At 54.7% G+C, this 12153-nt stretch overlaps 1 protein-coding gene across 10 annotated transcripts in view; it reads right to left on the bottom strand.

Annotated features, from left to right (window-relative positions):
* The window catches only part of Rapgef1 (Rap guanine nucleotide exchange factor 1), a 120692-nt gene that overhangs the window by 28553 nt on the left and 79986 nt on the right, over positions 1–12153 (bottom strand). For 5 of the 10 annotated variants that reach the window (XM_047525390.1, XM_047525392.1, XM_047525393.1 and 2 more), the window contains 5 exons: positions 11187–11339; positions 10424–10544; positions 9896–10079; positions 8180–8674; positions 3064–3266 (listed from right to left, as the gene is read on the bottom strand). In XM_047525390.1, the coding sequence (XP_047381346.1) occupies positions 3064–3266; positions 8180–8674; positions 9896–10079; positions 10424–10544; positions 11187–11339 (1156 nt within the window). Of the gene's footprint in view, positions 1–803; positions 963–3063; positions 3267–8179; positions 8675–9895; positions 10080–10423; positions 10545–11186; positions 11340–12153 lie in introns of all 10 variants that reach the window. The other 5 variants (XM_047525386.1, XM_047525388.1, XM_047525389.1 and 2 more) reach the window with 2 other exon arrangements.

Raw genomic sequence — 12153 nt, 5'->3', positions numbered from 1 at the left:
AGAAATGGCTGCAACCCTCCCCGTGCTGGCCTGGGCCTGAGTCTGCACCTCCCCTGGAGGTGGGTCTCCTTCCCTCTTCCCTGGATCTGGGTGGCCTTGTGATTTCACGGAGTGCCTGCAACTGAAGTGATGCCGCACAGCTTTGGGCTCAGGCCTGGGGTGCCTTGTGTATTTCCATTTGTCTCCTTGGAACCCTGCTAGGTGTCATGAGAACAAGCCTAGACCAGCCTGAGGGAGGTGACAGACACACCAGCCAACTGTCCCAGTTGAGGTCCCAGAAATGTTAGCAAGTGCTGCCAGATTAGCCACACCTAGGCCTGATTAGCCCAGTCGTCCCTAGCCTGTGTCCTATGCAATGACAGATGTGGTTGCAGAGCAAAAGCTCCTGAACATAGCCTCAACCTTGCTCTCACCTACCTGGTGATGCTGCTCTCTCCTTGGCCTTGCTTCCTATGTGAGGAACGAGGAACATTCATTCCCTTTAAAACGTTCCTGAATACTTGAAGGATTGACACCAGGCCCAGTGGGACAGCAGAGCAGAAGGCTAAACCGCTCTGTCCTTCGTGTCAGAGTGCTGACGTTACAGACGGGGGCTGCTCACGTTTCCCCACCCCTGCCCACCCTGCAGGCACACATCCTGGAGGCCCCAGAGAACCAGCGCTCATACCCTTTCCCATCTATGTGCAGGGCTCTGCAGAAGGAAGGGTCAGCAATGGGCAGCAGCACCCATGTCCACAAAGCACAGGCTGCAGATGAATGGAAGGTTTGCAGTTTTGAGTGAAGAGCAGCGGGGAGCAACTCACCGAGGGCACGGGCAAGCTGCCGTGCCGGCTGAGAAAGGAGTTAGACACGGACACACTGAGGCCCTGAGTGGCACTGCCGTCCTCGGGAGTGAAGGCCACTTTAGTTTGCTGGACACAGTAGGAGACAGAGGAGAAGGAAGAAGCAGCATAGGAGGCCTGCTGGGCAGAGGGGTGAGAGAAGGCAGGGAGGAGGGAGAGAGCAGAGAACGGTCAGCATGTGTTGGCAAGGGCTGAGGAGGCTGTTCCCTAATCCTATGGCCCAGCTTGGACCAGAACCTCTGCCAAGACTGTCTGAAGGAGAAGAGACCCCTTTACTTCCCTACGACAGATGCAGAAGGTGAGCTGTCAGGCAGACTGTGGCCAAAGGACAGGTGGGCTGGAGCCACTAATGTGGTGAACACCAGGCTCTGAGCTCCACCTAGTGAGCAGAGCTCAGGAGGGGTCAGGATGCCTGGATTTGAATCTGGACCCTGCCACTGACCACCTGCTGGCCCTGGACATTCCTGAAAGACCTCGGTGCCTTAGGTTTCCTATCTATAAAATGGGGTACACTCTGGTACTTTTTGCGTGGGGCTGTGGGGGGGACTCGATGAGATGGAGCCATGTCTACCAGTGTGTGGGGCCAACAAACCTAAGTAATTACCACTGCGCTTGTTGTCTGTAAGATGTGCCTAACTCCTCCCCTGTGTACACTAGTGACAGGGTATGACCAGTAGCCAGCATGGCCCGTCGCATGGAGACCTGGGCTTCCATCGGATGGCTCTAGCCTCAGTTCACTTACAACGGGGATGCCGGGAGTTATGGTGAGGACTGTGGGGAGCCCCGGGCATGCTCCTGCTCTTGTCTGGGGAGGGATGTGTTGGATAAGGCCTCTCTGAAGGCCTCTCCCGGGGCTAACCTTGCTCTCACACTGCCAGCCTGGTGTAGCGGGCAGGATGCTCCCTGGAGGGGCTTCTGATCCCGGAAGCTCGTCAGGGATCTGCCTGTGGGCTCCTCAGCAGGGAGAAGATGCCCAACGACAGTCAAGGGAACAGAAGACACATCTTTCAATGAAATATGGGTAGCAATGGTTGTGACCAAACATTTAGGTCAGGGGTCCCCACCAGACATTTACGTTTCCATGATGAAAACCCCTCTGTGAAACATTTTTGAGCAATTTAGATTCACACGTGTTTGTAAATGGGCAGGGCAGGGCAGGACTGGAATCCAGGTCTCCAGAGGCCAAGTGCAGCCCCCCTCCAGTAGGCAGGGCTGCTCTGCCCGGGCTGGTCTTGGTTCTTGGGATGAGACAAATAGCCTGCTCAGTCAGACAGTGCCCACCACAGGTAGGATGGCTCAGGACTGCTGGAACCAGCTCAAGCTCCAGGTGGCAACCAGGAGTAACCAAGGCGATTTGTTCCCCCGCTGGCAGCTGCTCTCATAAAAGGCAGCACAGCACCCTCTCACAACGGACAGATGTGGCTGGCTCGCCACACCATCACTCTGATCAGAAAGCTGCCAGGCTGGCTGGCATGTGAGCAGAACTGCACGCGCCAAGGTCAGGATCTAAAAAGGTCAGGACATCCCTTTGCAGAGTGTGGCTGGATCAGAGGCTTGGACCCTAAAGTCCCACCAGGTTTGTCAACTGGGGTAAAGAGAAGGTTGGAGCCCTGGGTACATGTTTGGCCTGCTGAGTTAATGCTAGTTGAGGTCTTGGGTTGTGCGGGTGGCCCCAGTGGAACACTGCCTTCTGCCAGACTCACGCTTCATTCCCTCTGCAAGATCCTTGACACACACAGAGGTGTTTTAGGAGGACAGGGGCTGTATCTGCAGCACAAAGTAGCTCTGTCTAAGGCCATCCTGCTTCAATGGAGCTTGTTCTCATGGGGATATCCCTGGCCAAGGGCTGGGATTAAGTCACTCCATACAGTTAGGCCCATTATGGAATAAAGTCCACAGATGGCTGCACAGACCATGCCCTGTGCTGTAATTGAGTCCCTCCTTTCTGGGAGGTCTATGTTGAAGTCAAAGAAGAAAGAAAAAATACAAGAGACCATCAGCAGAGAAAGCAAACATTATGTGCACAAGCCCGTCCCAGCTGCACAGGCTGCTCTGGAAAAGAAAGCCCACTACACCCAGGGTGGGGAGGTGGCAGGATGTGAGACAGGCCACTGGTGAGCATCTTGGGAGGGAGAGAAGGCACCCACATGGGACCCGGTGTTGGGATCTGAAGTGTCATTCACAGCAGTGCCAAGGATAAGGGTGGGGAGAAGTCACTTACCAGCTGCCGCTGTTTGGGGGGCAGGGCGGGCGGCGGGGCCAGCTCCTGCAGAGAGTCCCCACCACTGAAGGAGTCGTTGAAGCCGTACACCTCCATGAGCAGCTTGTTCTTCTGCTGGTAGATGTGCTCACTCTGCGGTGTCTGGTAGAACATGGAGGGCTGCGGCTCCGAGTAGTCCTCCAGCAGCTGCATGTAGGCCAGCACTGCGAGACAGGGAGGCCTGGCACCCGCTCTCTGGCAGCCGCCAGTGGCCCCGCCCACCCGCCCTTCCCCTGGCAGCCAGGGTGCCTTCCAGGGAGAGCACACTGGGAGGGAGGACGGGTAGAGCACGGGGGTTCCTGGGGCGGTGACACCACCGACTCTGCAAGCGAGGACATGTGCAAACCCAGAACGTCCTACACCCAGAGAAGCGCCCTGCACGCCCAGGTTCAGGGAACCCAGGTGCCTCAGTGCAGGTTCATGCTCTGTAACCAAAGGTCCCCCTCTAGAGGGGTGGCAACGGGGGGCTGAGTCGGGGGCGGGAACATGGGAAATTCCTCACTTTCCACTCAGTGCTGCTGGGAGTCGACTGCTCTAAAACAGTCTAGTAAAGGAAAGTACAAGGGCTGCCTCACTCCCTTCCTGTAAAGCCCTCGGGGCTTTCCAGCCACACTCAGTGAGGTGCTTCCGTGGGCTCTTGCCTCCATGGGGCTGTCCAGCTGCAACTTACAGGGAGCTCAGTCCCAGCCTGCACCTTCCCTGGTTCTTGGTCTACCAGGGGGTCTGCTACCACCCCAGCTACCACCTTGGGGTCTGCACATATGGTTCCAGTTGCTTCAAAAATTCTGCCTGTGGCTAAATGCTTGGGGGCTCCTCCAAGAAGCCCCCTCCCCAGCAACCTTCCCCTTGCTCAGTCCCCTGTGCCTGGGCATGTTCTCCTCAACTTCTCTCCTGGTTTATAATGAGCTGTCTGTGGCCTTTCCGTATTCACCAGTGTCTACTGAATGCCCACTGGACATGCTGGGCACCTGCACAGGTACTAGTACTGTGCCAGGGCCAGGAGGACAGGTCTGCTCGTGGGTCACACACTCTCCTCGTGGCAGCAGATAAACATATAGTGTGGTCATGGGAAATTGGTCCCCACGATAAGAGTAAAGTGCAGTGGCCACAGGTGGCCCTCTAGAACATGGATGAGCCATGTGAAGACAGAGGACCGTCCAAGGCTGGGAAGAGGGCGGATGGGCAGAGAACAGCAGGCAGGGGACAGTGAGGGGGGCCTGGCCCAGTTGCGAGGCCACCTGGGGCTGTGAACAGGACAGGGCAGAGGGCTTTACTCTGAACTCTACTGCAGGGTTATACTCTGGGCATATCTGGGGTGGACTGATTCCTTCGGAAAACAACCCTGGACTACAAGCGGAAGGACCATGGTGCAAGAGGGGCAGTGGCCACACTTGCAATCCCAACAGCTTGGGGAGCTGAGGCAGGAGGATCACAAGTTCCAGGCCAGACCCAGCAACTTAGTGAGGCCCTGTCTCAAAATAAAAATATAAAGTGCTGAGGCTGCAGCTCGGTGTCAGCGCACTTGCCGAGCACATGCAAGGCCCTGGGTTCCAGGCACACAGGCACACACAGCAGGTGCACAGCATTCACTGTCTTCCCTCAAGGGTCGAGGCTCTGGGAGGCAGGGACCACGTCTGGCTTATGCTGTCTTAGTGTGCCTATGAACACTCCTAGAATGAGGAAGGGAGCACGTGCCCCAGGAAGTGTCCCCAGAACCTGCTGAGTCAGACGAGCCCCAGGGTGGGACTGGGAAGTACCCACAGGGCATGCAAGAAATGCCAGGCACTAAACTCTGCCTTCCCTTCCAGATGAAAGGTTAAACCACACAGAGGGAAGGAAGGACAGTGAGAAAGGAAGTGCTTAAGTTTGAATACAGGCGCCTTCCCCTCGAGCCGGGGCAGCAGCCCCCACCCCTGCTGCCCTGGTATCCTGATGTGGAGCAGCCTGTCCAGGCAGGCTGCTATGCAGGTGGCAGCACAAACAGCAGGGACCACACCTGCCTGGGGAGGAGAGAAGCCAGAGAACCAGGAGCTCAGCTGTCAGGTCTCAGTGACCTTGTCCTCGCCCGAGGCTCCTCTCCAGGAAGCAGGCACAGCGCCCGTGGGGCATCAGTGGGTGCTTCATTCCTGACTTCTGGGTTAGTGATCTGCCCACTGCCTACAGGGCAAGAGGGTTCTGGTAGTGGGCTGGAGCACACAGCTGCCCAGCAACCTCGCAAAGTGGTGAGGGCTGCAGGGAGCAGAAGTCCTGCTTCTAGCTGCCATCGGATGCAGACCAGATGCTGCCCTGACACCTCCAGGGCAGAGCTGAGGCCAAGGCTGGCACCCCAGGCACTGTGTCCTGATCCTGTACTGTCCTCCCTGCTCTAGGCTAGGCAGTGGGGGCTCGAGGGTATTGGAATAGTCCCCACGTTAGGAGGAAAAAACTCTTAGCCTCTTGACACCTGGTTAATTAATTAACCAATTACCAGTTAATTTACTTACAGAAGGAACCAAGGTGACAAGAGCTGGGAAGAAAAGGGACGGTGGGTTCAGAAGCTGAGACCTAAGTCAGTGTGTGGGTAGACTGCAGCTACCCTGTGAGCCAGTGCTTTCTCCTCAGGCCATGTCACAGTGCCACAAGCCCCTGCCTGGTAGAGCTGAGATTCAGATGCCAAGGGAAAGTGGCCAGGATGGCTCTGTGGTGTGGAACACTGCGTTCCCAAAAACCACAGGAAATCAAGGAAGGCAGAGGTGCTTGCTCAGTCGGGTCCTGGTTTCTCCCTCTGGAACCCTCTGCTGAGAAACGGGGTGCTTCTTCACCTACAAGAACAAGCAAGCAGCACCCACAGGACCTGACCATGCAGGGTGCAAGTCCGTGGCCCAGCAGGGCTGCAGCACACCTGCGGCAACAATGACACCAAGAAGCCAGCCAGGAGAGTGACCTGCACCCCACCGTCTGCTCCCGGGAAGGACCAAGCAACCACCTCTGCCGGGCGCTCCAGCAAGCTGTGACCCTTCAGATCTGTAAGAACTCCTGACGATGCTGTCCTGAGAGAGACCTGCGTTCCTGCCAGGAACAGCAGCGGTGTCCCAGGTCTCTGGAACAGGGAGATCAGTACCTTTCGAAAGCAACAGCAACTGCTCAGAGGCCGGCGCAAGTGGCACAGATGGGAGAGCTCAGTGGTTGGCGCTCTGCTAGGCACTGGGGCTGTTGGGACTTCAGGTGTCAGTGATCAGGAAGCTCCTCTGGCACCAGATGTCCAAGGAGCTGACTTTGGCAAGGGGGACAGGGTCCTTTCAAGATGTCCTCCTCCCGACAGGGTGAGGACACACTGTGACATCAGGACTGAGTGTATGGCTTGGTCTGGCAGTAGTCCAGTGTGAAGACTTGTGCTGATTTCCTTCAAAGCAATTTTGTGAGATGCTTTCTACAGGGTCACAGGCTGGAAGTCCTCAAGGGTCCCCTCAGGGAACAGAGAGCAGATTCTGAACCAGGACTGAGCCTTGGGGTACCTCAAGTTTGGGATTCTTTCAGAGAGCACAGAAAAGACTGTACAGGTCACTAGTGGCAACTGGATGGGGTGTTGAGGAAGGAGGGCTGGATCCTTCCTTGGTGTGGGAGGGTGTGGATTATGCTGCTATAACACAGCCAGGCTCCTGTCCCGGAGCTGCTGCCTCTCCCTGTGCCAGCTCCTTCATCTCCAGGACTAAGTTAATGACGGCTGCCTCCCCAGGTGGCCAGAACTCGCAAGCAAGGCTGTGACACTTAGCTCAGGACACCACACCTGGTTCCTGAAGGTCTGTAGGTGCAAGTGCTCCAGCCACAGCGGAGATCTTGAGGACCGCCACTCACTTGCTCCCAGAGCTGGGAGAGGAGGCTCTGGCTTCCTGGCCAGGGAGTACTGTGTGTCTGGTAGAGTTTACAGGGATGCAATCCCGCCCTACATCTGAGTCCCGGGACTCCTAGGAAAGGAAGGGATGAGCCCATAATGAAGCTGCTGCAGGCAGGGTGGGTGGAGGGGAGGCCAATGGCTCCTTAAGGCTTCCCCATGCTGAGGGAGACGTCCAGGAGATGTGCCTGGAACAGCTGCTGCACCCCTCACCAGTTCCCTGGTTGCTACCGAGCAGGCTTACGGGACAGATGGGAATGACATCACTAGCCCCACAGAGCTGGCTCTCCCTCCAGCTGGGACCAGCCCCTGGAGGCTATCACGAAAGCTGGGAGGAGTGGGAAAGCCACACACTCACAGCTGCCTCTGCACACGGGCCGGTGGCCCCGGGCAGCTCCATGCTTAGAGGATGGGTGCTCTGGTCTGCAGCTCTGGAATCGAGATCCAGTTTCTAGTTTGTGGGTGTTCTGTGGGATGCTCCACCCAGGCCAGGGAATCCTGGGGCCAATGTGGCCACATGCATCAAATGGTGACGGTGGGTCTGCCAGGGAAAATCAGGGGACAGGAGGTGGGGGCAGAGGGACTGGTGACTGCGAGGAACAAGTTAAGGAGCTGGGAGGAATCGGGCTTCCAGAGTGCTGCTCAGTGATTCTACAGTTGGAAAATAACCAAACACAAATATTCAACATTTCAGATCCACTCCAAATGCTGGTGACATCTACTAAGACATCCGATCCACAAGGCGTACTCAGCGCCTCCTGCCAGGCAACGTCAGGACAGTCTATCAGCATGTGGCCCTGCATCTACAGACAGGAGGGTGTGCACCCAGGGTCTTCCTAAACAGGGGTCCTCAGAAAACCCCCCGGGCTGCTCCCACTCAAATATCCACCTCACTTTACACACACTCCTGTGTGCCCCGACGCTCCTGTATTCAGGCCAGAGGTTGACTGACTGCTCCTGAAGAGGACAAGCACTTGGGATGAGGGGACCAGGCCTGAGATTGTACAGAGACTGCAAAGGAGAGGTCAGCTTATGGGGTCTGAGAACGGCGGTCAGTGATGGCAGCCCCGGCTCCCTGAGGTGGCCACCCACGCATTACCCGTGGTCCCCGGCTTCACTTAAGTCTAATGCTTGAACTAACCAAGCACAACCTGCCCTGCTCTAGTTTACAGAGTGTGCTTTCGGAGGAGCTCGACAGAGGCTTACTGTGTTTGTTTTTCTTCTCTGGTAGAGGAGGCGGCTGCTCTGGGTCCCCCGCTGACTCAGGAGCCGTAAAATCACCCACAAACTCGATGGGGGCTGAGGAGCCTCCTTGCTGAAAGGGGAGGACAGCAGCAAAGGGCGTGCAGGGGACGGCCGGGGCCAGGCTCTGCAGGCCATCCTCGGGGATGTTGTCGTACTGCGAGGGGTGCCGCTCGTAGGACGCCCTGCAGCCAGCACTGTCCCAGGCCTGGGAAGCTGCGCTCCGACGCTTCTTCTCAGGCAGAGCAGGCGGTGTGTCTGTCTGCCGCCCCAGGGCAGAGGGTCCCTCCGACGGGGGACAGCTGCTAAGAGGCAGCTGAAAAGGATGACTGGGAAATGGAGACCCAGACTCTCCCAAGGACTCTGGCAGTGGGCTAAGGTTGCAGGCCACGTGCTGAGGTATCTGGTCTGCGTTGGAGAGGTCTTGCTGGAGGAATTCGTAGTCGGGATCATAGTGATCTGCAATCCAACAGGAAACATGCCTGTCAGACAGAGGCCTGGCCAAACAATCACCCCTTCCTGCTGTGCCCAGTCTCGCCTCACAGAGGGAGACAAACACGTCTCCACTCTCCTCTACGAGAGCTCTTGCTTTATTTGGTATTCTTCATTCTGCTCCCTGACTGTAAAACAGGTGGGGACATGGCCGTACCTCTCTCTGCAGTTTGTGCTCATGAGCACTTGCCCTCTCTCCCTTTCTCCCTCCCTCCCTGTGTCCATCTATCTATCCAATTATCCATTTATCTATTTATCTTTATTTATTTTGGGGTGCTGGGAATTGAACCCAGGGCCTTGTGTGCAGGCTGGGCAAGAACTTTCTACCACTGAGCTAAATCCCCAGTCATTTCCAATATTTAAAAAATTTCTTACTTTAAGTGAAAAACATGACCACTGCAGAAAACATGGTAAACATGAAAATGTGTCACCCGCTCCCAGGATCTATCATCTTTGCTTACATTTTGATGTATTTTCTTAAAAGTCTCTTTTCTTTCTAGGAGTCCTTTATTTTTTTAACCCAACAGAGAAAATACTGTGTAAAGGTCCTGGGTTTTTCCATTTATCAATATATTTTAAGTGATTTCTAATAGCTGTAGATAATTCCACTAAACAAAGGTACATAACCCATCGGATTCCCTCCAATGCTTCTTAAGTATTTCCAGATTACCATCACTCCTAACAATGCTGACATTAATGTCCTTGAGAGAAATCTTGCTATCAGTCTCTGATTATGCTCTTGGACACAGTCTTGGAAGTAAAAACACTGCGTGCTCGGGACACAGACAGCCTAACGCTCTCAAGCCCTTGCCAGCTGCAGTCGGCTCACACAGTCTGCATTCAGCACCAGCCATGGCCGCCTGTGCCCTCTGTCCAACACTGTCGGGGCCCATGGCTTCACTTAGAGCTCCAGGTGCAGGTGGCCATGAGAGGGCAGCCACACTGACAGGCCATCTGCAGGCGGTGTCCACCTGAGCGCCTGGCTCAGGTTTTGTGCTGGCACTGCACAAGCATTGGCCTCTGAGAGGGGCAGACACTAGCCTCATTTTGCAGAGGAGGCTTGGAGTTTAAAAGCCTTGGTCAGGGTCACCTATCCAAGACTGGCCTTAGCTGGAACTCAAGCCTAGGATGGTATGGTCCCAAGAAACCAGTGGGAAAGGAGGAGACAGGAGGTTGCCTGAAGCTCACCTAGTGTTTCACAGCTTGTGTTCCGGGAGCACTGTCCACTGTCCCTGTCCAGAGAGGACAGCTGCTCGTCCGACTTGCTGAGCTTGCCTATGCTGCTGCAGGGGGAGAGGCGGGGTGACTCTCCACCATATGAGTGGCTGCCCCCTGACAGTCGCCTCTGTGCATAACAGTCAACGTCAAAATCCTGGGAAAGAAAAATAAAGCAAGTCAAGTCACTTCTGAGAATGGTGGCAGGGACTGAGGACACAGCGATCAAAACACTGACTTAGGGGGACACAGCCCTGTCCAGAAGCCATCCTGGTGTCAGCAATCAAACAACAGAGACAAAAGGGAAGTCCTGGAGTGATGGAGGAGTGGCCAAGGACATCCTCGGGAGCTGCCTTGTGGCTCCAGTCTATCTACCCCGACCCCTAGGGGAGGAGGAGGACCACAGAACCCCACCCCCACACCCTCTCCACCTGACCACAGCAGGGCCTCAGGGTCAAATTCCCACCCATGACCCCTCTACCTGTGCACAGGTTGCATTACCTGCCTATTGATTCCAACAGGCAAACTGGAGCCACTGGTGGCCCGACTCATGGGGGCTACCACAGCCACCCGGGTAGGGGATGGTGCCGACTGTCTTTTCTTGGGTGGTAATGCTGGTGGACTGAAAGAGACCAAAACATGCAGGCAAATCAGACATTGCAAACCCGGCTTTAGAGCCAGGCATAGAGGTACATGCCTGTAATCCCTAAACAAATTATTGAGAATCTGTCTCAAAAAATAAATAAAAAGAGCTTGGGATATTGCTCAGTGGTTAAGCACCTCTGGGTCTAATCCCCAATACAAAAAAACAAAAAAACAAAACAAAAAAACAACAACAAAAAAACCAAAAACGTGATATTAGAGTATAGGATGTGGGTGAGGCTCTTTCATTACCAGTTTCTCCACACCCCATTTCCACACTTTAACTACCACCTGCTCCCATCCTGCCAAAATAAAAATCTGTTAATAACAAAGGAATGAAAATCAGAGCACTCCTTTCTTTTCTGTTCATAGTGAACCACACCGGGTTTCAATGGCTGAGGCCAAAATGAGAGATTCAGTAGTGTTCAGAGAATGGGCACAGGCCCTGGGCCAGGACCCTCAGAGACACCCCTGAGGAGGACCAACCTCCAGAGCAGCTGAGGAGCAAGGCCCTGAAACCCCGCTCCTGCCTGACCACGCCACCTTCCTATTTCTCATTCTGCCATCCATTCCCCAGATGTCCTAGTTACAGGAGGTGCTAGACCAACAGGGAGACAGTCACCTGTTGTCGACCACCCGAATGCCAGGTAAAGGAGGCTTGGGGGGCGCAACCTCTTCATCCGTGGAGTCTGGGAGCAGCTCAGTGGACGAAGACACGCCTGTGGTCTTGTTTAGAATCTCCATCTCTCGGTCTGTTAGGGGGAGCTCAGGCTGGCTGGAGAGACGAAAAGAACTCTGGATTACAGAGGGTCGCACAGCATACTCAGGTCCCCAGAGGCTGAGAATTGAGGGGGCGGGGAAGTGGCCATGGAGCAGGAGCCCCCGGGTTCCAGTCACGCTTGATCACTGATAAACTAGCAAGGCTCAGCCAGGTCCCCTGACTCTGACCTCAGTCTCCTTATCTGAAAATGGATTCCTTGGATTGGATGATATAAATGTTCTCTAAAATACTCTGAATTAGGCAGGCACAGGCCTGTAATCTGAGCAGTGTAGGAATCTGAGGCAGGAGAATTTCAAGTTTGAGGCCAGCCTCAGCAACTTAGTGAGACCCTGCCTCAAAAACTAAAGAGGACTGGAGACGTAGCTATGTACATGACCCCAGTTCAATCCCTAGTACTGAAAATAAATAAATAAACAAAAAATGCTCCAAATAAGTGTCTTAATTTTCCCCAAGGATTCATGGTAGAAATTACACACGGTATTAAAGCTGTCCACATCGCCCCCAGGTTATGCTCTTGATAAAGCTAATATTAAAAACCCCAAAGCACTCTCAAGTCAAACCCTCAAAACCCCTGTCCTTGGAATTTCTACGTATGACATGAAACTGCTCAGGAAAACGCCTGCCTGCAGGGCTGACGACAGGAGTCACCTTCCCCTCTTGGACATACTTGTACCACCCTCAGTGACATCACATGGAGTATTAAACCCCAGATGGGCAAGGCCTCACTTCAAAACTTTAAAGTAACAGGTGCTCACCCAGAACCTACCACTGAAAAGGAACCTGGGCTCCCAGCCTCCCCCATGCACCT

This window comes from Sciurus carolinensis, chromosome 14, assembly GCF_902686445.1.
Source record: "Sciurus carolinensis chromosome 14, mSciCar1.2, whole genome shotgun sequence".
NCBI classification, from domain to species: Eukaryota; Metazoa; Chordata; class Mammalia; order Rodentia; family Sciuridae; genus Sciurus; species Sciurus carolinensis.
Note: the sequence above shows the minus strand (reverse complement) of the source record. Positions and strands in the feature narration are given on the sequence as shown.